At 32.6% G+C, this 27,042-nt stretch overlaps 1 protein-coding gene and 1 non-coding gene across 2 annotated transcripts; one reads left to right on the forward strand and one right to left on the reverse strand.

Moving 5' to 3' along the window:
• Positions 1-2,017: 2,017 nt before the first annotated feature.
• On the forward strand, positions 2,018-26,999 carry LOC146528025 (fatty acyl-CoA reductase wat-like). Its single transcript, XM_085204016.1, has 15 exons — positions 2,018-2,109; positions 15,601-15,796; positions 16,431-16,692; positions 20,647-20,762; positions 21,121-21,243; positions 21,432-21,616; positions 21,947-22,030; positions 22,395-22,504; positions 23,037-23,122; positions 23,506-23,621; positions 23,884-24,006; positions 24,695-24,814; positions 25,191-25,381; positions 25,528-25,594; positions 25,928-26,999. Exons 2-15 carry the CDS (start codon positions 15,605-15,607, stop codon positions 26,028-26,030), a joined length of 1,878 nt encoding a protein of 625 aa, XP_085060142.1. The 5' UTR covers positions 2,018-2,109; positions 15,601-15,604; the 3' UTR covers positions 26,031-26,999.
• TRNAV-UAC (transfer RNA valine (anticodon UAC)) lies at positions 19,941-20,013 on the reverse strand. Its single transcript has one exon. It is a non-coding gene; the product is annotated as a tRNA-Val (tRNA).
• Positions 27,000-27,042: the final 43 nt, after the last annotated feature.

A 27,042-nucleotide genomic window follows, 5' to 3' on the forward strand; every position in this document is an offset into this window, starting at 1 on the left:
GGTTGTTCTCATCTTGCTAATGGCGAGTATTTGCATAGACACAATCAAGTAGCCAAGATAATACACCAGCAACTTGCTCTTCAATATGGCCTTGTAGAATTGGAGGTGCCTTACTACAGGTACAATCCCATGTCTGTTCTTGAAAATAGCTGTGCTTTGCTCTACTGGGATCGGTCTATTATTACTGACAGGTATATTGTTGCCAATAGACCTGATATAGTACTAGTAGACCGAGCGGCGCGCCGCGCAGTGATTGTTGACGTTACTATCCCACATGATGAAAATCTCGTGAAGGCCGAAAAAGAAAAACAATCTAAATATTTGGACCTAGCCCATGAGATTACCGCCATGTGGGATGTCAATGCGACTATCATTGTGCCGATAGTGGTTTCGGTTAACGGTTTAATAGCGAAAAGCCTCGACCAACACCTTAAGAGGCTATCGCTTAGCTGTTGGATCAAGAACCGGATACAGAAGGCAGTATTACTTGACGGCGCGTATTGTGCGGCGGTTCCTCTCTCTGGAGCCCTAGCCACCGATGGCTTGGACCCTTGTCCCGCCCTCGGAAGTGTGGTTTTTTATATTTTTAAATGTATCTTTTTTATAATAATTTATATTTAAAAATGTAAAATTGATTCGCTTATTTAATAAAAGTATATTCTGTATTAATTATTTTGTTTGAAAAAATAACTTTTTCATTTTTGGCACAATCTCTTTTATTTTAGTGATGTATTAGGCTTTTGATTGTTTTAGGCTTTTATAGAGTAGTAGTAAAATGTGTTCATTTAAAGCGGTGATGACAAAAATTGAATATACCTATATTTAAAACAGATTATTAAAAAAGGTTTTTTTTCAGCTTCACGCTGTATCCCGTATGTAGCAGATACTAGAGGGAGCCTAGTTTTAGGACATTTCGCTCCTCATTATTCGCCGAATTCATTGATTCATTGATTTGTGTGGCAGAACTCAACGCCGCCCGTGCCTTATTGTCAGAGAAAGGAAATGAAAATATTAAATATTTAATTCCCCCAAGTGGGAATCGAAACAACAACCGTTTACACTTACACTCTTGTGCCCCTTGGCCACGACGACGATCTGTGTTATTATCATGACATAATATGTATATTAGTAGCTGAGGCCAGTTAGTAGCCGAGGCAAATGGTTGTCGGTTCGATCCCCACTCGAAGAAATGAAATATATATATTTTTTTTTCCTTTCACGCTGATGTCGAGGAAAAGCGCGCGAAAACCACTCAATACACAATGCCTCCAGAATTCGGTGGTAAGTGGAGAACGGAGTGTTTTAACACTAGGTTTCCTCTGCCTAACCTGTGATACAGCTGTGTGCGTGATACAGTGTGAAGCTGGTTTTTTATTTTTTATTTAGTAGTTTTATATTTTATTCCTTATACAATGTAAATTACTTAAAAAATTTTACTCAATATAGTATTTCTTGAAATCTAAACAGATTATAAAATTTTAAAGATTTATATTGGCATTATTTGCATCGTAAGATCATTTCCCATTTTCACATATATCAGCAGTGTTGTCAAGAAACTTTGTGTTTTACTCTATTTACTTACCAAAAAATTATGCGGCGTTAAGTTCTGCCAAATAAGACAATACCGTCTTAATTTTAATACTACATTATCTCTGTCTACTTTGCTATCTGTGGAAAAAAATCAAGAGTCTATTAAGTTCCAGAACGTTTGGATTAGAGGTCAGAGCGATTCCAAGCAGCGCAGGTTCAAACTGCAGGTTTAACCTTATTTTTTCCTAAATGTAGAATTACACTTTAAAACATTATAAAAATATACTTTTAATATATCAATAACATTTAATCATATAGTATACACTATCCATACTATTATAAATATAAAAATATATATATTTAAATTATATTGACAATTTTCTTTCAAACACAATGATAATTGACGTCCAAGAGTTTGAACTGGTGACCATTACATGTCAAAATGTCAAATTAAAGTCTATTGAACATAAAGTATGTAAAGGAAATGATTTTAGATCGAAACGGTCAGTTAAACCCGCGTTTCGCTATAAGTCGGACGTATTTAGTGAATTATAATCTATAAGAAATATAATATAAAAGGTAAGATTTATTATTTTATAGGGTTATTCTTTTCTTTTTAGAAATTCTTTTTTTTTTGGTGAAATTCGCTTATAGATTTTTTTTTAGTAAAAAAAATATATTTTTTAATAAACCATCAAATAAATATGTAATTTTTAAACTATAATATAATAATCAATAAAAGTGTAATATATATCTATACAAAAATATATATTATTAATTCTAACAAAATACAAAAAAAGAAATAAGAATCATTGAAAAGTAATAAATGACAATATATATATATTTTTCTAAAATACTACATTAGATTACTTTATATTCAAATCCTTGATACATAAAAAAACGATTTTGGCATACCACTATCCTACATCTTGCCAAATTTATAATATATTTTTTTTATTTTCGGAATTTAAAAAAAAAAACGTTTTTTATGTAATACATTTTTTATAGAATATTTATAAACGCATAGTCATTAACGCGTGTTTTTTTAAATTGTAAATTATAACAAACATTAGCATTTGACTGAATGTTTAATAAATAACTTAGGTAAAATAATTAAAAAAAAGATTATAGAGTCGATAACTCAATAACAATTCGTTATTTGTTGATTTTATTTATTTTAACTTCTCGCTGTATCCCGCATATGGTAGAGTTGGCAGAGGGAACCCAATGTTAAGTCACTGCGTACTCATGTACCGCCAAATTTTTGAGATATTGTGTGTTGAGTGGTGAAACTCTACGCCGCGTTTTGTTAATAAGAACGAGAAAATGAAAATAATTCATTCCCTCGCGTAGAAATTGAAACCACAGCCGTCGCAATTAAATATTTTTAAATTATATAAACAATAATTAATTAAAAATATTATTTTATTTTTATTTTATTTCATTTTTATAATTATTTTTAGGAGGACCTAGTATTACATTTAGTTCTTTATATTTCTTTAAATTACTTTTGGAAAGGTCGGTATAGAGGAACATAACACCGCCTTTAATGGAATAAGAGGGAATATTAAGTTAAGGTATATGCACATATTAAAAATATTCTTTGAATATACTTGAATAGACAACCTTAATAACCAGAAAAGCTAACAACATAAAAAAGCTCTAAAAGTGTACAAATAATTAAAATACAGCTTTTTGTTTGAAAATAATAGTTTTGTTTAGCAGCAACGATTTTTTTTGTTTAAAAAAAATTATCCGTTTAAGAGCTACGGTGCTTTCTTTGCACGTGAATTACAAAGGAATCTTGAAACGAACACTCGTTGCCCCGAACGGGATCGAACCCACTGTCTCTTTTAATAGTCATACCCGTAACAAGTTATAACATTCTGTTATATTCCACTACATAATACTATTTGCATAATAAAATTTGATTAAACGAAAAACCTTGATCTAAGATCTTTTGTTTCCGCTTCAATACGTGATGTTGTTTTAAAACGTTTTTTTTAACTGTATGCAAAAAATTCAAGATTTTGCTAGAACTGTTTAAATGATCGAAGGTAGCGGATTCGATTTTGATGAGTTGGAAATTCTTTATAACTCAAAGGGATACGACGTGAAACAAAAGAAACGGTAAGATGATTATGTATGATGAATACATTTCTAAAGATTCCACATACGTTCATCAATATTATGTGTTTTCCATAAAACAATAATTGATAGTAATTAAATAATCTGAAGTGGACTTGTTTGAATTCGCTTTTTTTATAATCTGGTTTTTTAACATATCATGATGAAATGAATGATTCCTGTTTGTTATTTTCCATGTTTTTTTTTTCGTATTGGTTGATTCCTTATTTAACAACAGTCGGAACGGACAACAGTCCGTTCACGATTTTCGAGACATTTATTGAGTAGCGGACTTCAACGCCGTGTTTTTTATTTTGACGACGGCACCGTCTGATCAGTCATCAGAGACTGAAAAATTCCTTATTTATTTTAAAAAAGAAACACTATTTTCTTACATTCTTAATAAATTCTTTTTTTCGCAAGACCATCGCTGTGGGACGACGTTTGACTATAAACGTGATAATTGTGAGTTCGATTCCCTCTTGGGGCTAATTACTTTTCTTACTGTTTTTCTCCCGTCTGCCCTTCTACAGATTGAACCTACTACTGTCGCCGTTTAATCATATTCCAATGCTATGATACTAAAATATTTATAAACGTTTCTATAAAAAACATATACCTAACACATTGCATAATAACATTTAAATGTTTCTAAATAGATCTAAAGTGTTAAATCAACATCGCGTTTTTTATATACATTTACAAGTTTTTATATGAAGAAAAATTATTAATTTACTCGTACTATATATGACAAGTGTTGATTACGAGAAATATTTTTGATTTATTTATTATTCATGGTATGTATAACTGAAGGGTTTGTTTAGTCGTACGCGTTAATCTTAGGAACTATCTGGAGATTTACAGGATTTTTTTTAAATTGAACCAGAAATTGAAAAAAATCTTTTTGTATGAAATAATGTATTTTTCGTTTATTCCGCTTAGGTAGACAAAATGCGACGTTGAAAGCAGCTAGAAAAGACTAAATCCAAAGCGGGAATCGAACTCAATCCTCTGTCAAGTGTCCAAAGTCTAGAAGAATCTATAATATTGAAATCTACGTATTTAAAATTCTACCGGATGTCACACTCGCGGTTAAGTTTAAAAGTTAAATAAATTAAAATAAACTTAATATTGATTTTAATTAACGCCACTGAATGCAATTCGTTGCATATGGGCAGGGGTTGACTGTGAACGCGATGTTTGTGTGTTCGATTCCCGTTTGGTGGAACGCTTTTAATATTATTTTTTTTAGTTTATGATATTAATGGATATGATAAATTTAATTATAAGTTAATTTGTTACTAATGTCAATTTAGTTTTTTCCTATTTTCTTGCCTCTGGTGTCGAGGAAAAGCGGGGCGTAGAGTTCCACCATTCAATACGTGAAATGGTGAACATCAGAATTCGAAAAATGGGGAACGGATTGTATTAAAACCAGGTTCCCTCTACCTACCTTATGTGTGCGGGATACAGCGGGAAGTTAAAAAAATAATTCAAAATAATTGAAACGATCATTATAAAAAAAACGTTATTGAACTTTGATCGTGATGAAGGAAATAAATTACATACTTAATATATATAATATATTTTTTTACAATTCACATCGCAAACTCCAAGGTGGTTTACTTGTAGTAAATTAATATAAACATCTCTATAGCTCAGTCGACTGACTGACTAAAACCATCACTACAATGTCGTCAAGGCGCAGGGGCAGAGAAGTGTGATTGTTAACGCGACGATTGTGGGTTCGATTCACACTCGAGGGAATGAAGTATTTAATATTTTAATTTCCTTGCTCTGTTAACGAGAACGGAAACTGGGAACGGAAGTGCCTTAATGGGAAACGAAGTGTTTTGATACTAGGTTCCATCTGTCTAAATATTTCATTACCTCGAGTGAGAATCAAACCGACAACCTGTCGCATACAGTTATAGTCACACTTTGTACCTACCTGTCTGTGCCTCTGTTAATAATGTTAAAAATGTGAAGTTATTTTTGTGTTCTTAGAAACAGTCTAAAAGTCTACAGAAATAAAAATGCGGACGAGAATTATGAATACAAAATTTTTTGTAAGTCCGTAATATTGTACTTCTTTAGTATTTTTTACCTTATTAATTATTCTACCTTATAAATAACTAAATCAATAAATATCGTATAACAATAAAAATGCTTAGTAAGCATGATAACGTAATTAGCAATGTTTTTCTTATTGACGTCATTGTAGCGCAGTGGAACTGTGTTTGACTGTACGCGAGACGGTTGTGGATTCGATACACACTCGGGGGAATGTAAAAAATAAAGGGTTACCTGAGTGACTTTCATCATAAATATTTAACAGACAACGCACATACGAAACGCAATCTAAAATGTTGAAATTGTGAATGTGGGCACGTTTGGTCGACGAGGTCCTAGAGGAGCACTAAGAGCTATAGTGGCGCGGGGTTCATGCGTGCGATTGTGAACGCGATAGCTTGTGGGTTCGATTCTCACTCGAGACCTCGAAATATTTAATATTTTCATTTTCTCGCTCTGGTAAAGATTAAATAAGCAAAACGCTTTGTTCTCAATTGGATCAAATGGATCAAAAATAGCGAACGGATTGTCCTTATACTAGGTTCCCAAATTCTATCAGCTAGCTTAAAACTTATATAAAAAGAAAAAACACTTACAAATTAATATAAAAAGAAAAATAACTACAAGACTATATATAAATAGGGACCAGTTCTAATCTACTTACGGAAATATTGTTTTTATATGAATTAATGAATATCTGACAAAAACATGACGGTAGCCTTTGCTATGTACTTGTACGTTGCTTATAAAAAACCTATTAAATACTGTATCAATTCTATCTATATAGCGACGCGTTGGCAAAGGGAACCTAGTGGGAAGTGGGGTCCCAACAGCAACACTAATATTGTTGTTTTTATTTATATATAATACATAAGTACATATATTGTTTTGAACCCGTGACCTATGTAACCTATAGGTCTAATTTTATTAATATTTATTATTCACATCAAAGTCAAAAACGGCCCGCATAGTAGGGTAGGTAGAGAGAACCTAGTGCTACTACACTACGTTAATCACGCACCGTTATCGCCGAGTTTTTTTGTTGATTGGCGGAACTCAACGTCGAACTTTGTCGTACCTCTCCATAGCATGGTAAATGCAAATTATTTCTAGAATTTTCTTATTTATGTAGAAATAAAATTAAAAAATGATAAAACTTTGAATTTTGCGCAATGATGTTTATTATGTAAAACAAAAAATAATGTTGACTGAATTTTAATTAGAATCCAATATTTCTTCGATTTATTTATTCAGAAACAAGTTTTTATGATTTTGTTTTGAAGGTTAAAAGAGCAGGGTGTCAAAATTAAAATATTCTTTTATACTAATCATATAAGTAAAGCTAAAAAGTTCGTTTGGTTGAACGCGCTAATCTCAAGAATTGTTAATTAAATTTGAAAAAATATTTTAGTTTTTATATAGAGGAATGCTATACGTTTATAATGCTTTATTGTATTGCCTTAATCATTTCTATATAACCGACTGTACCTGGGGTCATATTTACAGTACGGTCAACAAGTCGCGGCCGCCCTGTAGATGATTGCGTGGATTTGGGCTTAGGATTTTTCTTACTTTTAATTATTTTCATTGCGAGTGAATAATGCTAAAAAGAAACTCTAACTTGAGGGCGACAACGACTTTTTGACCGTACTGTACCTCACACACTTAGAATACGTCCCGTGTCATAACAACACTGAACGAATAGATATTTCCATTTGACCACGGGATCTACTTATTTTTTTAAATGGACAACAACTGTGTGTTGAGTGATGGAGCTTAACGCCGCATTAGAAATAACATAGTAGGTATATATAATCGCTTAAAGACCTATTCTTGTTGGTTTACAAACTCTGTCATAAGTCATAAAGAATACTACTTATTGCATCAATAGAAGTACACTTAAAATAACTAACATTTTTCTCATATACATATTTATACTATAATTATCATAATATTATAATTTTATCACAAACTAGTTCGAAAGTATGGTTTTTCCTACGAAATAATGATTACAAATTTAAGGTTCCCCTAGGGCACCTAGTGTGAAATCATCGAGAGACTGTCCCACAACCAACGCACAGTTTTGAGACATTACAAGTTGAGTGGCGGTATACAACGCCGCGCTTTGTCTTGATAGCAGAATGATGAAAAGAAAATGTTAAAAATTTCATTGATTAGAAATCTTCATTACCTCGAGTGGGAATCAAACCCACAATCTGTCGCGTTTACTGTCCTACGTGCCGCTACGCTACGACTGGCATCAATTTAAAAACATAATAACTGTAGTAAAAAAATACAAAGAGCAATTTCATAAGCAAGTAGTTTGTAAGCATTGTGTGTGATCTGATATGGAACGCGTACCGACCTTACTCTACAGATGGACAGATGGACAGACATTGTTCGCGCTAATCTCATAAACTACTGGTTTTAATTGAAAATATTTTTTTGTATCAAATAATCCATTTATCGAGAACGTTCTATAACATTATGAGTTAGTTATTTAGTTTCGATGTAACCTACTGTACCTCTGTATAGGAGAAATCAAACAATAGGTATCTCTGTTTTACGTTGTATCCCTCATGGCAGGGTGGGCAGAGGGAACCTGAGAATCTATTACTAATACACTGGGTTCCCCATTCAGATACTTCTGTTCCCCATTTTTGACATTGCGTTGCAACACCGCGCTTTGCCTGGTCGTCAGAATCAAAAAATTAAACTATTAATTATTTAATTCTAACGAGTGAAAATCGAACCCACAATCGATACGTTTACTGTCCAAAGCTCGAGCACCTTCACTCATACATATGTATTAGACTATTTATTGCTTATTTTATAAAATTCATAATAATATTAGTAGAAAAAACAAAAAATAATTAGGTCAAGTATAATTCGCTTAGATTTCACAATGTGCACATTGCCGTGCGAATATTTTATATTTAGTGATGTGACGTCACACGTGCTTATGATACAGATTAAATATTTAAATGTCGTTTAGAAGCAAATCACATTTACATATATTGCATAGATTTATCATAATTTTATTTTCTTATACATTTTATAAGATAAATATAGTGAAAATCGGTTTGTTAAATAGCTTCATTCTTAATTTACGCGGCGTTGACTTTCGCCACTCAATGAACGGAGTGATTTAACTTTGTTTCTTCCGCCTATACGGGAAAACTAATGAAGCAGAAGCTGCTTTCTTCACCTTTCCCCATCAATTTTACATTGACCCTTCAATTCGATTTTCGCTTTATTTTTTTTAGCATCATGTTGTATCCCGTATATCACGGTAGACAGAGGCAACCTGGGAACCTAGTGTTAAGACACTCCGTTCTCCATTAAAAAAGTCCTGTTCACTACTTTCCGCGGAATTGTGTTCGTGTTAAATGGCAGAAGGTTGTGGGATCAATTATTACTCGTGGAAATGAATTATTTTCATATCCACGCTCAATAGAAGAAAATGTACGGCATTGAGGTATGCCATACAGACGCAATATCTAGAAAATTGGGCTTTGCGTGGGGAACAACTTGTCTAAACACTAAGTTTGTAGGAGGGGGAAGACCTTCTCTGTCCCCTCCCTCGAAATACAATATGAATCTAAAAAGTAAAATACTTTCATACTAATTACAAATAACTGTTTCAAGGCCATAATATCTAATGTAACATAGTATAATTAGCAAATTTACTACAATAAACTATATAAAACAATATAAATAGAGGAAATAATTAGACTAACGCAGCAATGTCTCAACTCCTAACCTTCTCTCTTCAATGTCGATAAAATCGACCTTGCTTGATTGTATTTGTATTGTAAAGGAAATGAGTAAAGACGAGTTTAACTTTAAATCCCATTTTAAGAAATTTTCCCTTGGGAATGATTTTTTTGATGTGTTCTTTTTGGTAACAAGACAAAACACTTGAGCAAGCGTTGAGTACCGCCACTTAACACGCAATGTCTCGGACAATTGTGCGTTGTGCACCGTGCGTCGTAACACTAGATTCCCGCTTGCCTACCCTGCTATATGCGGGAAACAGCGTGATTCTTAAAAAATAATTTAAAATATATTTCTGTTATAATATAATTATTAATGAAATACGTAGCACAATCTTAATAACATCAATATGTGGTCCACATATACAATGCACAGCGTAGAGTTCCGCCGCACAGCTCACAACATCTTCCTTATACATTGCAACAAAATATTCACCTATTATTTATTTCCTGTATTCATTCCAAACAAATTGAACCAGCGACCTTCGTCTTTAAAAGCTTGTCTAAACTCTAATGCCTTGCAGAAAACATATAATTAAATGATTTTATAGTTTAAATAGTGGGACCGGTTCTTCGGCCTTTGAGACTGATTACTTGTTAATGACCTAGATACTAACTTTGTTTTCTATAAGGAATCAATGATATCTAAAGTATTTAAGGATATTTCTTAATGCTGTTTTAGGATAAATGTTTATTATATATAGTAAAAAAACAACGAAATCAATCTCAAATATCTGTCCATTTTCTTTAGATTTACGCTGAATCCCCAAAATGGAAAGGTAGGCAGAGGGAACCTAATGTAAATATACTCTGTCCCCGATCACCCCACAATTTTCGTAAATAAACGTAAATAAAAACTATTATGAACTGATTTCTACGAAACTTGGACTACGTTTACTGAAAAATTATTTAAGTCTGCTTAATATGTAAATACGGTGATATTACGTTTCTTATCAAATAAAATATAAAATGAAGATCAATTTTTTCGATCGTGTCCATTTTTTATTATTTTAGTCATGGAATTTACATGACTCTTAATAAACCTAAAGAAAAAAAACCTATTAGCTTAGTATTAAAAAAGTATAATTAAAAAAGGTTTTTGACAGATAATTAAAAAAAATGATGATTATTTATTTTATGATTAATAATTTGTTTGTAAATAAATGTAAAGACTTAGCAGTAATTATTTTAATTATTATCATTATTTTTTAATTTCACGCTAAATTATTTAAGAAAACGCTTTTCTTTCGATATTTTTAGTTATAACAGCAGCTTCGTATCCGCATATAGCAGGATATGCCTAGAGTACATACTGTTCCCCACATTAAGTTGTATCTTCGAGAAATTGTCTGTTGAACGGCGGAATTCAACGCCGCTTTATCGGCCAGAGCGGAGATATGTAAATAATTTAAAATACAATTAATCCCATGAGTGTGATTGAACCCAACCTTCGCGAACCAAACGAGTCGGACAATGTCACACTGCGTCACGCTACAAACGACGCCCGCAAATATCAGTCTTAGTCCAAAATAGAACATTTAATAATCAGTTGCTAATAAGTACACCATACCCTCTATTACGTAATTGAATAACATAATATAATAAAATTGTAACTCGTCGCTGTCTGTACATGGAAAACATGAGAATGTATCCATCCATCCATCCATCAGCCTTTCAACGTCCACTGCTGGACATAGGCCCCCCTAATTCTCGCCACTCCGTCCGGTCCTGCGCCCTTTGAATCCAGCGGATTCCCGCTGTCTTCTTTCTTGTCTTCCACTCCCACTCTTCCCGTGGAGATCGTAGGAGGCGATGGAGGGATAATTACCAGAATATGTGCAGCAGCGTCTTCTTGTGCAACAAAAAAATAACTACTGCTGTCACCAACACGCAGTGCCAAGCGTGGTGACTATGGCAATAAGCCCCTATGAGAAAGTATACACAAAATTTTTTTTTTAAATTTTTTGGCTGTTTGTGGGTTTGTATGCGAAATATCAGAAACGAGTTAACACGTTCAGTGCGGCTTGAGAACGATTTTTGCTTACTTATAAACTTCACGCTGATGCGCGTTGTTACCTATGTATATAACATGGGGCCGCAAAGATCTCAAACGCACCAGCTGAAAGTTCTTAAAAATAGGTTCCACGGTGAACGTGGTCAGTAGTAATTTGACAAACTTCCCTTAACATTAGTGAAGTAGTGTTTGTTTTTTTTTTTTTTTTTAAATATCTCAATAAAAATAGTATCTCACATGACAATATTGTGTTATTGAATTGGCTCAAATTAAAGTTTTCAATATACATTTTCTTTAAATTATTACATTATTAGATCACGGAAGTAATTCAGATGGGAAGTGATTCAAATAATTTTCTGTACTAGTACCAGGAGATGAAAATATTTTAATCCTTTGAATCATTGTCATCATACTATTCAATGTAAATATAACTTTATCGCTAGAATGACATGCCGTGCCATAAAAACGTTAAAATATTGCTAAATTATAATTTATACTTCGACATAAATTATAAATACGAGTAGGAACACAATATGGCGAATCTGTTAAAACTAGTTTTTTTTACCGGTTATTCTTTAGTTTATCTCAATTAATGATGCCGGGTTGTGAATTCAATCCCCATATTTTATTTATTTTCCTGTCTTGGCTCTGGTAGACGAAGCACGGAGTTAAGTTCCGCCGCTCATCAATGAGCTCGACAACGGGGTGTCTTATGACAATCTGTTTCTCACATTCAGCAAAATTTTGCCTGGCTACTAGAGCGAGGAAATAAAACCCAATTGATTCCCCCGACTGGGAATTGAACCCACAATCAACGTGCTTATGACAATTGTATATTTGTATTATAATAATATCAATCTACAATGTGATCCGAGCATTTTATAATAATAATGCTAAATTAGTGTTCCATAGTTTACCACAACGAGCACGTACCGTATTCAAGTATGAGGAAAAAAAAATGTTTTAAACATGTTTTTTTTCTACACGCTCATATTTTTTTTTTATTGTACTAACACGATTATCATTTTATTATATGTTGTTTTTTTAAATGTTATTGTTAGGCCTTCATGTTGTTTATGTTTTTAATTTGAACCTATTATTTAGTGTCTACAATAGCGATCATATCCATATGTTCAATTTTTATTTGGGTAGAACAAAATAAGGCGTAAAGTTCCGCCACTCAAGCTGAGAATATCTTGAAATATGGTGGAAATTATAGAATGGACAAGGGAGAAGTGTCTTGTTTCAAGATTCTCTTTGCCTGTTCTACCACGAGTATATGCGAAGATGGGATGCTATACAGCTATCATCTTCAGCTTCAGCTTCAGCATCTTTCAACAAAGATTTTTTCATATTAGTTCATAAAAAAAATCTACCTTTCTCATCGGTATTGGCTATATGTAGCATGGACACAACTGACATTATATAACTTGATAATTAAAAAGTATTTACTTGCAATAACTTAATTGATTAAATAATATTTTTATTTAGATTTCTTATTTATTCAATTTCATAAAAATAGGTAGGTAAAGGTGATACAGAATGACAACACCTGTTTTTAACGAGTGTTTTTTTCCCGCATAGTTCTTGTAAACTGCTGAATATTTATACTTTTTAATACGTTTTTATTAGTATCGGTCATATGTATGTTTGTTTGTATATTTGTAATGGAAACGTCAGATTAATTTAAAACTTTGCTTAGGATTATCAAGGACTATTACTATTATTTATCAAGGACCGATGTCAATACAATAATATGAAAAAAATTGGCCAAGTGCGAGTCAGACTCGCCCACCGATGGTTCCGTACTAATTTACGTATCAGGGTATTTAATTCATGTATTGCAATATAATAAGGAAACTCAAATTCAAAATAAAAAATAGAAAATTCAAATTCAAATTAGATTTTTGACAAATTTTATTTTGAATTAGTGTTTTACGAAGTAGTTAAAACTGTGGTTTCATTAAAAGTGATGATGACAAAAACACAGTGCAGATACGCTGTAAGTGACGCTGGTAAAATCGTATTCAAAATAAGTATAACAATCATCATCATCATCATCAACAGCCATCTTATGTCCACAGTTGGACATAGGCCTTCCCCAATTCTCGCCACCACACTCGATCCTCAGATTTTCAGTATAACATATTACCAAATAATAAAACGATCCCTCAACCATCGCAAGAAGCATAGTACATCCCACATACGTCATAATGACGCAAAATCTAATAAATTTCCAGTTCTTTTTTTACATAAAAAAATAATTATGTGTATAAACCATTGTGGGTAGGAAGGTATCTATAGTCATTATAAAAACTTGCTGTCTCAAAGCGATTTTAACTAGTTTTGAAACAGGTATCGGAATGTGAATTCTAACGCGTTTTTTATACTTATTTATCTTCCTAACATTTTTCTATACAATCCTTTTTAAAAAGTCTCAGCGATTCTATTTGTAGTTAAAAAACCGGAGAAGCACGAGTTGGGCTCGCCTACCGAGGGTTCCGTACAATAATTGGTCATAAGAATTAACAAAATATGTATTGGAATATACACACCAATCCTTTTCTTTCTTGCTAGCTGCTAATTCAAGTCTACCAGAAGTATCCTATTTCATTCCTTTCATAGTGTCGAAATACGTGTTTTTGTAGTATATACGCTCATATCTTTTTTTAAGTAATTGTATAAATATGAATTATTCAGGAAATCAAGAGACCGTAGACTTGAGTATATAGTTTTAATTTAAACTCAATATCTCAAAGCGTTCCTGAGATAAAAGCTCTTGACAGATAGACAGACAGACAGGATGAACGGGTATAAGGGTAAGGGGAAGTAAGGTTATAAAGATTCCCTTTTTTGCTTAAGAGGTACGGAACCCTAAAAAATATGAATAAATATCTTTTTTTGGTTTTTAACTGACTAACTATTGAGGCGGTGAAGTCCTTAAGGAGTGTTATGTTTTTAGCGCTCTCCGCTTTTTATCGCGGTGTTATTTTCAATAATTTGAATTCAAAATTTATTTTTTCCTTATGGAAAGAAATTAATCGATTTTATATTAATTAAAAACTGAGAGATAAGTTAAGAATTTACTTTACTTTGTTTAAATTAATTATCCATATGATGATATCATTTGAGCAATAATTAACAATATCTAAAATACTAGCGATTTTAAAAGCTATACGATTTTTTATGATTTTAAATTATAATAAAAATTTTGAACGTTCTTATTTATATAAATATATAATTTTAAAATCTAATAATATTTAATAATAGTAGATTGATTGACAGACAACGCACAGACGAAACTACAAGACTTAAAAACGTTCACATTTGTCATGTAAGTTAGGCAGTGTAGGGAAACACTAATGAAGGAGAGTTCGAAGTGAGAACAAAGTGTTTTAGCACTAGCTTACTTCTGCCTAGGACAGACACTTGATATGTCCAGTCTGGTCCACCGTACCGACCACGGCGGATCCTCGCTTCAGTACGTTTACCTTGTACTTTGTTTGTATAAAATTTAAATTAAATATTAATATGTATGCGTGTAAATACACTCTTAGATCGTTTACCTCAATATTTATATTATTACACATATTTTAAGTTATGATATTTCCTTGAAATACTTTAACCCTAGATTACTAACTTTAAGTGGTTTAGAGGCTGTTTAAGAGTGTTTATTGTTAATATTTATATTTATATCAACTGCTGGCAGGCCAGTCGTGGCGCAGGACATCAGCTGCGACTGTAACACTTACTATTGAAGGCCTCTGCGCCACGACTGGCTCGGTCTTCAACAACATGGTTCACTTAGTCGCTATTTGATGGATTTTTATCTGATGAACTGTGTAATCAATAATAAATAACATTAAATATAAATAAAATAATAATATAGACGAAAAATGTACAAGCCACGAATTACCAAAGTTGGTTTGGATGGCGACGGCGCTCATGGAGGCATTGCGTGTTGAGTGGCGGAACTCGACGCCGCGTTTTGCCTCGACACGACACCACAGCGAAGAAATGAAGAAATATATATTACACAGATATGGCCTATATTTAATTATATAATGTTTTGGTTCACAGAAAAATGAATTATTCACTAGAAGAGTCACCGTTAACTCGAACAGATCTAACAAAAAACAAAATGAACAAGTGGTTAGACGCGCAACGCAACGGCGGCGCTTCTGAGGTGGACGTCTACGGGAAAGCCTCAGATAAGCAGATGAAGGAACTTGACAATGTTAGGAAACTAAGCAAGGAACTGCAGGATAATTTACATGTAAGTTCAGATTTTTTTTGTAGCTTCACACTGTATTCCGCACATAGCAGTAGGCAAAAGGAACCTAGTGTTACGACACTCCGATACGATGGCGAGGAAACGAAAACAATTCATTCGCCTAGTGAAGGTTCCCTCTACCTACCCTGTTATGTGGAAACAGGCGTAAAACGACTGTTTTTTATTTATTCAATTATTGTACTAAATGAATAATAATTTAAAATATATCTACATGTATTATGCAATACATAAAAGAATAATATTGTAACTCGTATATTATTTTTTTTTACTGCATGCTAGTTATTACGTTTTAAATTTAAAAACTATTATATTTCATGAAACTTTAAAGTCTCATTGATTTCGGTGTCATTCATTGTAAAGATTGAATAAAGATACGTAGTAGACGGTGAAGGAACGTTGGTATTTGCCAATGATTGGATGGCTAATAAGTGGGGGTGAATTCAATATTATGTTATTTTTTATTGGGATTGTCAAAGCTGCAATTTGTCTTTTTGGAGAGAGAAAATTAAGAATTTTGTGTGTATTGTTGGTTGTGCTGTGTGCGGGATACAGCGTGAAGGTAATTTGATATGTCCTTAAGAAACTATTAATAATTTTGTAACACAAAAAATTCCAGGAGCTAGAAAACTCAGTCCGAGTAGCTGATTTGGAGAACCAGGCAATGAATCCCACCGCCCCACTGCTGGACTTCTCCGAGGATCACGAATTCGTATCCGCTAACCATCTCGACGATTACTATTCACAAGAAGACCAAAACGACGCTAAGGAAGCCGAAAAGCAAAGACTGACAAAGGGTAAAGCGGCTAAGACAGACATACAAAAGTTTTATAAGGATCAGTGTATATTTTTGACTGGTGGTACTGGGTTCTTGGGGAAAGGTGAGTGCATGGTTTAATTGGTTGATTCATTTGTTGTTTTTTTTTTAATTTAGGATATTTTTTTTCCATTTTATATTTAGGAAGTCTCATAAGAATTACTATGCGTATTCAAATGGAATTTAGGTATTTATTTTTTTTTTTTTATATTAATCCAATTTATGATATGAAGATCAAAAAAATTACGTAAAAAGACCTTATTACCTGTTATTAGACAAATGCTAAAACATCGGATATTAACGGAAAAATTTAGAACAATCTAAAAGTATTATCGAGATTACATTGAATTTGTTTTACTTAACCACTTAAGTAGTTAGTGAGTCAATTTATCTAAATAAACATGTGTTTATAATTATTTATGTATGAGTTGATCCGCGCGCCTTCGCCCGCTTGAAATACACGAAGATTTTTTAATATATGTATTTATAAAATTATTTTTTCAATATTATTAGAAAGAAAATATAAACCTAAATTATTAAAATTAGCCGATAAAGAATAATAAGTAGGCATAAGTAAGGGAAATAAAATTCTTAATATATAAGCAAGCGTAACTAAAGGAAACGATTTTCCAGCGGCTTCGCCCGCTTGCACTACATGATTATTCATTTAATAAACAGAGCTGACTGTTGAAATCAAATGTCAAATTGTCAAATGTGTTGATGTCAATGAATAATTATTTAATTTACTCCTCAGAAACACCCTTAAACGTTAAATTATTATCTTACCTAAATTAACCTAATTATCTTTATAAATTATCATTAAAATATATTTTTTTTCTTTTTACTGTCTTAACGAGATGAGCTTCATATTTTTCAGTACTTGACGGAAACACAGCGGAATACTAGGGATATTTTTTAATATTTTTTTACACACAGTAGGGTAGGCCGAGGGAACCTAGTGCTAAGACACTTCGTTCCCCATGTTCCATCGGTTTCCGGTACCATTGCGTGTTGAGCGGTGGCACTCAACACCTCGTTTTGCCTCGACACCAGAACGAAGAAATGAAAATATTAAATATTTCATTTCCTTGAGTGGGAATCGAACTTACAACCTGTCGCCTTGACAGTTACATGCTTGTGCGCCTGCTCTACGACTCTGCCTAATATTATATTATAATACCATATATTATATATGAATGAGTAAAATGGTTTGGAAAATTGTGTTTTTTTTTGTTCTACGAAACTCAACAACCTCCTAAGTAAGGAGGCTGCATGTGTTTGAAATTGTTTTTTTTTTGAAATTTGCGTTGTTTGCCTTTTTTTTAATTTGTGTGTGTGTGTAAAAAAACACGAAGTTTGGTTTTGCTGTTATTATTTTAAAGCTTTAACAGCAAAGTGGTCTAACTTACAAAAAAAATATCGCGTTAGTTTTAGTAATAGTTTTGGTATTTAATCTTTTTTCAACATATCGATCTGATGATATGATACTTTGCGTTTTATTCTGATATTCTTTTAAAATGTATGATTTTATCATATTTATTAACGAATTTCATTTAAGAAATGAACAGGTTTCAATATATCGCCAACCACTAGAACTTCAATAAACTTTAAATGCCGCTTAAATTTTCTAAACTACTCTATTCATTTAGTTTTACTTCTATCACCATTGTTCATGTCGATTATATACAGTTATTCAGAAAAAAAGTAAGGGGTCATTTTAACTAAAAAAAGGTTTTTGTTAAAAAAATATATAAATAAATATAAATTATTTGAAAATGTAAAGTTACGCCACTTTAGCTAAATATTATCGAGTGTTTTTGTGTTTGTGTTTCTCTATTTTGGGGGGTAAGTTTATTTTATTATATTTCTTAATATATGTATATGTACACATATATACATATATTTCCTATAAAATGAAGTTTAAGAGAGAGGGGCTTTATTCTTTATTTTCTTTACTATCTATATACCGCTTTATAATATCTAATAAACTGTTGCACATGTTAACCAATTTTTTTTATTTTTAACATATCTGAATTTGAACCTATACTTTCCGGTCCATTTGAATAAAAGGATCAAGAGTATTAACTAAATAAGATATACGAGTATATGTCTGTAAAAAACGTATCTAAAAGAATGTCGTCGTTGGCATAATAACGTATACCTTAGTAGCGTAGTGGTAGCCTATCGACATGAAGTACAGGTTCGAATACCGATATGCTTAAAGAATTATATGCATGTTATTGGTGATTGTTTTTTATGTATATTTATATATATAGTACTAAAGTGCCCTTAATTTTTTTTTCAGATGGAAGAATAAGCTTGAAGGCTAGTCGTGTCGTGGAAAAGGTGCTTCTGTAATGTTTTTTGTCTATTTTTAATTTAAAAATATTTATACAAGGTGTTTGTTAAGAATAAATTATGATTATATTTTAATGTTTTCTGTTTTATTTACTGTATTAAAAAATATGAATCCATTATTTCTTATATAGTGTTGTACTCATTTTTTATTCCTGCCCTAAACTGATAACTTAAAACCCTAACAAATAAAAATTTCAAAAGTATGATAAATGTAGTATTTAATGTTTTTGTTTTATTTCAATCGTATAAAAAGACTAAAAAGCAGGTAAAGAAAGCCTAGACTTTTTTTTTAACATAATAAGATACATTCATAGATTAATTCAGTTACTATATTATCTTTATAAATTCCATAAAGAAAAAACATAAAAATCCTATAGAACTTGAACATGGATTATGATCCATATTAGCGTTGTTGATGATATTTTCCGTCCCTAACGGCATCTATGGAGCTCATGAAAATAGTTTCTAAATAATAGACCGCTGGTCCCTGCTTTTCAAAGATTGACATAGCAGAGCAGGCAAAGGAAACCTGGAAAACTAGTGTTAAGACACTCCGTTACCCACTTTCCGCCAAATTCGAGGCAGTACATGGTGAGTGGTGGAACTGAACGCCGCGCTTTGCCTCGTTACCACAGCGAGGAAATTAAAATATTATTAATTTCATTCGCCTCTGTGAGACACGAAACGAATCCACAACCGTCGAGTTTAAGACCTGCGCTACGATGGCAACAAATACCTTAGTTCAAATTCAATTATTTAAATGTATTTTATATTTCGATAGTTGAAAATTTCACGATAAAATTTATGAAGTAACGGTTTTTATAGTCTTGCGGTGACATATACAATTGAAAAAAAAAACATAAAATTAAATAATTTGACGTTTTATAGTCAAAAAGGGAAGTAAGAAAAAAGTACTTCAGACGGTGAAAAATAAATTGGTAAAGTAAAAATGTATGATTCCGGCCAGGAACGAACTGGCGGCCTTCTGCGTGTAAAGCAGATGTGATAACCACTACACCACGGAACCCCATATATAGTACTTTAAAAAGATAATAGTCATTTCAATAATAACAATGAGTAAAAAATATTTTTAGTTTTTATTATTTTTGCCGAGAGGAAAAGTAAGATGACAGTGATAAGAGTGGAGTTTCGTAATTCTTTTATCAAGCAAACATACGTATATGTACCTACATAACCTTTAAAAAAATATTAAAAAACTAAACTTATTAATTTAAAACTATTAAATTATTATATATATTTATTATTATTTAGTTTTTTTTAAACTTAAGCAAAAATTTCATCTGCGGGTGCGGCGGGTGGAGCTGAGCGAAGCTATGTTGCGCAAAATTTTGCGAAATTTCTGCGAAGATTTTGCGAAATTTTCTGTTACTTGGAATATATGTCAGTATAAATTCTCATTTTTCGAGATTTTTCCTTTATTTTTACTGCAACTTTACTTTTTCTCACTTTTGAAAAAATCCAAATTTCATAACTAGTTAGGTCTACGGGAATTACCCATCAGTTTCGATTAGGTACGCAGTGAATAAACTTGGCAAACTTAAAATAGCGGGAGTATGCATTCATTTTGTATGAAATTAATTACAGAGGTATAGAGTGTACAAATAACCAATTAAAATATTATAAATTATTATTGTTACAGTTATCATAGAGAAATTATTAAGGGCATGCGGAGAGATCGACACTATATATGTATTGGTCAGATCTAAAAAGGGTAAAGATCCTATGACAAGGATTCATGAGATGTTGGATGACTTTGTAAGTATAGCGATATATTCTACCTATCTTATCTTACCTTATCTTATCCTATATCATACAGGTAAAAGTTTTGGGGGATGGATATCCGTTCCATTTTCACGCAAAATCCACTGAACAGATCTAAATTTAACTTTACCAGCTGGTAAAGCCACCCCTGGCTTCTAGGGACTGTAGATATATGATATTTCAGCTTAATACCTCCACATCCTCCTCAACCTCCACTCCATATCTTGAGATAAATGCTCTTGACACACAGTCAGATAGAAAAACTGACTGACGGACAACGATATAATGGTGCGGCTTATTTTTTGAGGTACTGACAACGTTTGTAATTTAGTACCTTTTTTCTATTTTCCAGATCTTCCACGCGGCACACAAAATCAATCCAAAAGGTATACACAAAGTGGTGCCAATTGTAGGTGATATGGAGCTTCCCGGTATTGGTTTAAGCGATGAAGATAGAAGATTACTTGTTTCCAGAGTAAGATAACTTACATGCTAATCTCATAAGCGGGTTAACCGATTTAAATGTAGTTTTCACTATTTTATTTTGTCAAATTTCTCTTAACATTGATGTTGGTTTTATTTCAATCATATCTTTGTAGGTTATTTAATAAATTTATGATAACTTAATAACACTAAGTGCCCATGAGACTGTCTCCATTCCAGGTAACAATAATAATAAATTCAGCGGCCACTGTGAAATTTGATGAGAAACTATCAATAGCAACGGGGATAAACGTGAAAGGCACGAAGGAAGTGATAAAACTAGCTAAAGAGTGCAAGAATTTGATAGCCATTACCCACGTGTCGACCGCATTTTCCAATACGCACGTTGACTTTATTGAAGAAAAGTAAGTATTTTACAAGCAATATTATGTTTATTATTAAGTAGGAATAAGTATGTAGTGATAAAACACTGTTTTGTATGTTTTTCTTATTTTGAGTGGCAAAACATCACGTTTTATATGTTCGCTGTGATAAACCACCTTCACGCTTCTTCAACATGCAATATGTTGAGTGGCGCAACTAGACCTTCTGGTCTTGACGGACGGATCGACAGACAGACATTCGGACAGATAAACAAAGTAAATCCATAATAGTTCTGTATTTTTCTTTCTAGGTACGGAACACAAAAAAATATTTAAAGTAATACATAATAAAAAATATTCTACATTTTTCAGATTCTATGAATCTCCTATGTCAGTCGAAGCATTGGAAGCTGTGTCACAGTTAGATGATAATGTTATAGAATCCATCTTACCAGCGTAAGTTTTTTATATTATTATAAACATAAATCGAACCCAAAACGTCTTTTTTTATAGCTTTACGCTTTGCCTCATAGCAGAGTAGGCAGATGGAACACGGAACCTAGTGCAGAGATACTGCGTTTTTCATTAAGATACTTCCGTTCCTCAATTTCCGGTGAATTCCTGAAACATTGTGTGTTGAATGATGGAACTCATTGCGTTTTGCCTTGTTACCAGAGCAAGGAAATGAAAATATTAAATGTTTCATTCCCTCGAGTGGGAACCGAACCCACAATCCCCGTATTTAAAGTCACATCCTTATGCTCCTGCGCCCCCCACATTTTCTAACATATCTATACTTATTTTTATTCATATTTTTCAGTCTCTTAGGTAATCGTCCAAACACATACTGTTTCACCAAGGCAGTGGCTGAAGAAGCAATTAGGACGTATGGAGAGGGAATGCCCATATGCATCATTAGACCTTCTATAGGTATTTTTTAAAAATTTCATATTAATATATATACATATGTTTAGATTTTTTTTGAGGTTGTTGTGGCGCTGAGGCACGAGCGAGAGAATGCAAGCGCGACTGGCTGTGGACTCGATTCCCACTTGGAGAAATGAAATCTATACATATAATAAAATTATAAATAATCGCTATCTGTACATAGAAAACATGAAAAATCTGTTTTTATGGCATTCATTTATGAATGTTTTTCTGTGCATTTGTGCAAGCTAATCTCAGAAACGGCTTAACCGATTTAAATTCAGTTTTCATTATTGTGTTTTTGCTAATTTCTCACAACATTTAGTGTGCGTTTCATGTCAATCGGATGCCATATATGCAAACAAGTAATATCAATTGAAAATATATTGTTTGACAAACTTGCAACAAACATTTCATTAAATTGGCCGAAACTTTAGTTTTCAATCAGTTCAATTTATAAGTTAATAAAGTATATAAATATTATAATTATATTAGATAGGCAAATGTAATAACGAAATATATATATTTGTTATAGTAATATCTACATATGAAGAGCCGGTGCGAGGATGGACGGATAGCGTGTACGGCCCCACTGGATTAGTTGTTGGGATAGGAACAGGGGTACGAGTTTAATGATTATTTTTTGTTTATTAAATTAAAAAAACACACATACATCTTCAGTGTGAATCTAGTGTTTGAACTACGTTTTGCATGCAATTCTCTTTGTCTTATTACCAGAGGAAGGAAATGAGAACAATTAATTCCCCTGAGTGGGAATCGTCTAACAGAGAATTTTTTTTTAATCAATTTTTTTCCTGTATTTTATGAATTGTATAGAGAATACAGTGATGAGTCACTCCATTCAGCAAATTTAGTCTCGAACATTGTGTGATAGTATAACAAAATGCAAAAGTAATCTGGCGAGAAAAAAATAATTTATTAATTATTGACTTACTTTACATGTTTATTATTTATTTATTTGCCTTTCTTTGTGTTTCTTCCAGGTGTTGCGTACCATGTATTTTGATGTCAATAAGGTGGCTGATATGGTGCCCGTAGATCTAACTGTCAACGCTATCATAGTCTCCGCTTATCAGACCGCTATGAATTTTAAAGAGAAGTTAGTATTATAAATGTTTTAGGTATTTTTTTTTCAACTTCACACTGTATCCCGCATGTAGCAGGGTAGGCAGAGGGAGGCAGAGGGAGACAAGTGCTAAGAAACTTCGCTCCCCCCTTTTCGCCGAATTCTGGTGGTATTGCATGTTGAGTGGCGGAACTCAACAATGCTTTGCCTCGACAGTAGGAAATAAAAATATTACATATTCAATTTTCTCGAATGGGAAGTTAAAAATATATAAGTATATTTTTTTTATTTTCAGTCAAACATCTGACATCCCAATTTACAATTTCGTGTCAGGAGCACAAAATCCACTAAAATGGGGTGAATTCATAAAATACAACATGAAATATGGCATGGACAACCCTACAATAAAGGCTGTGTGGTAAGAAGTTTGTAATCACTTGTTTAAATAAAAGAACAGACTAAGTAGTGTTACTTTCTGTCTAGTCTGCTATTTGCGGGATAGAGCGTGATAATAAAAAAACGAAACAGATTAGCGCAGGAAGTATTCCGTGCCGTTATCAACTAACATGGGAAAAAAAATAGGTTTTTTAGTATTTTTTATTGCTATATTATAAGCGCCATTAAAAATGCATTATCTGTTGTCAAAATTTCTACTGTCCAACTATCACTGTTCATGAGATACACTTGGTGACCGACGGGCAGACAGACAGGCAGACGGACCGACGGGCAGCGGAATCTTAGAAATAGTTCGTTTTACTGCTTGAGTACGGAACCCTAAAAATGGCGTTGACAAGTCCTACAATACAGGCTGTGTATCACTTGCTTAAATAATAAAAAACGGAGAGATGTTTCCTCTACCGTGATTTTGTAGCTGACAAATGTGTATACTGTACATGGTTTAAAAGTCTTATGGTACGTTTAGACTACAACAGAAATTCCGACATTACTGTCTGACAATAATGTAAGACATTAATGTACGATCCGTTTACACTTGAAAAGGTTTTCTAACGTAAATAACGGAAATATTGTCGGAGCTGTCAGCAACATTGATTTTTTTAAAAGCCAGTTTTAAAATAAAGCTAATTCATATGTAAATATAATTTCAGGTACTACGGTTTGACACCAACAAATAATTTCTATATTTTCGTATTTTTGGATTTCTTCCTACATTACTTGCCTGCGCTGTTGATGGATGTGTTCAGTGCTGTCACGGGAAAGAGACGAGTGTGAGTATAAATCTACGGGATTGAGTTTCACGCAGTATCCCGCATATAGCAAGGTAGGCTGAGGGGAGTATTAAGACACGCCGTTCCCCACGAGCTGCCAAATTTCCGAGACATTTCGCGGAAGAAAATTACACTGTAAGAATATCGTGGAAGATGGTTTGATTTTTTTTTCGGAAAATGAATGATTTTCACTTTCTTCCTCTGGCAATAAGACAAGCGGTGTTGAATTCCGCAACAGGGCGTCTTGACACCTTGTATATGCGGGATACAACTCAACCTTATATTCATATAAGTAGAGAATTATAAGAGATGAATTTATAACTATTTTAGCTAAAATGATAAATAAATAAATTAAAAATATGGTTTTTTTTTTCAGAATGCTAAAATTCTATACAAAACTAAGAAAATTAGCCAACATCATGTTTTACTTCTCGACCCAACATTGGAAGTTTAGCGACGAGAACGTCAAAGATATGTGGAGTTCGATTTCTGCGCAGGACAGAGCGGTGTTCCCTTTTAGTATTGGTGAAATTTCATGGGATTATATGGCGGAGACTTTCTTGTTAGGTAAGAATACTATCAGATTTTCTATTCGTAATAAATAGAAAAAACTGTTGAGCTTCGCCACTCAACGCGTTGTCTCGAAAACATGTCCAAAGATGATATATTAACATTTTCATATGTAATGTTCACTATAATGTTTTGTTTTACAGGTTTACGAGTATATTTGGTGAAAGACGATCTATCAACGATGCCTGAAGCAAGGAAGAAGTGGAGAAGGTATGTGTAGCTCCACGCTACAGACAGAGAGAACTTAATGGAAACTTAAATAAACGTACATCCTGGTCCCCAAGAATCATATGGTCCAGTGAACTTTCGTGTTGCATGAAACTGCAATATAACACCGTGATCTATCAGAGCGGGAAAACGAAAATAATTTATACATAATCTTATTTAAGGTTGTCGTAGTGCAGAGGTACACTGACCTCAAAACTAACTAGACTTGTAAATTGTAATTAGGGGCTGTCCATTAATCACCTGATGTTTTTTTTAATTAAGTAATTAAACTACAGCTCGAAGTTAAAAGTAATTTAATGTTTTTTTTTATTTCAGGCTATACTATCTTCATCAGTTGGTGAAAATCACAACTTTATGCTTAGTATTATATTTAGGTTATTTATTATTTAAAACATTGTTCAGTCTTGTTTTGGGCTAGATATAAGTAAAATATGTAAATATATATAAATGCTTCGTATAAGGCTTCGTCTGCTTGAATTTATTGTTATCATAGCCAAATTACCTATACAAAATCTTTTCATAAATTGTATATTTCTGGAAATTTCACCGAAATTCGTTCAGTACTTTTCGAGTGAAAGTGGAACAAACGTTCATCCTGATAAAATTTCACATTTATAATATTAGTGGTATTAGAAGTATTTCTAAGCTAAAATAATTTTCTTTAAAATATTTGTAAATTTAATTTCAACATATTATGTTATAAATATGCTCATTTTGCCTATTATATAGTTAACTTAGCTGTAATTGTATAATAATTACATATGTAAATAAGTTATTAAGAGGGAAGGATATAAGGTAAATTATAATAGTCGCCCTATAGGGTATTATAGCCTATATATTATGTAAGTTTGTATGAAACCCACATAAAGCAGGGTAGACCTCTGTCCTCCTCTGATGATGGGCGATACTTGAAGAACGGAGTATCTTAACTCTAAGACAGTCGGTTTTTCAAGTATCGCCCATGTTCGAGACGCTGAGTGATAGGCCTCAACGCCGCGCCGTCTTCTTACCAGGGCGAAGAAATGTATTTTTTTCACTCTCCGGAGTAGTAATAGAATCCACCACTGTCGCGCTTACAGTCATTTCTTTTATATTTTAAATATTCATTTATACATTAACACAATAATTTTTATATACATATATGTATTTAATTACACAGCGTTTTGTGTAGATATTATATTTTTGTATCATAAATTTAGATAATTGAACGGGTAAAGTTATTATTTGAAGTAGTAATATTTAGTAACACAGTTCTCCTGTCATTTTTTTGTAAAAATAGAATGGTCATTTTACATACGATTTTCTGAATTCTTAGACATACTTAAATGTGTATAGCTATTGAAATTTGTGTAATATAAAGTGTGATGCTAAATGTTTTTTATTTGTACAGATGTAATTTATTTTCCATTTCTTTATAATAAGTCTCGTTA

Source organism: Heliconius melpomene, chromosome 20 (assembly GCF_056956725.1).
Source record: "Heliconius melpomene rosina isolate 202511_hmr_F chromosome 20, ASM5695672v1, whole genome shotgun sequence".
NCBI lineage: Eukaryota > Metazoa > Arthropoda > Insecta > Lepidoptera > Nymphalidae > Heliconius > Heliconius melpomene.

Coding starts and splice junctions, on each gene's coding strand:
- LOC146528025 (XM_085204016.1), top strand. CDS start 15,605: ATGAATTATTCACTAGAAGAGTCACCGTTAACTCGAACAGATCTAACA. Junction 20,763..21,120: donor ATGAGATGTTGGATGACTTT/GTAAGTATAGCG, acceptor TCTATTTTCCAG/ATCTTCCACGCGGCACACAA. Junction 22,505..23,036: donor CATCATTAGACCTTCTATAG/GTATTTTTTAAA, acceptor TATTTGTTATAG/TAATATCTACATATGAAGAG.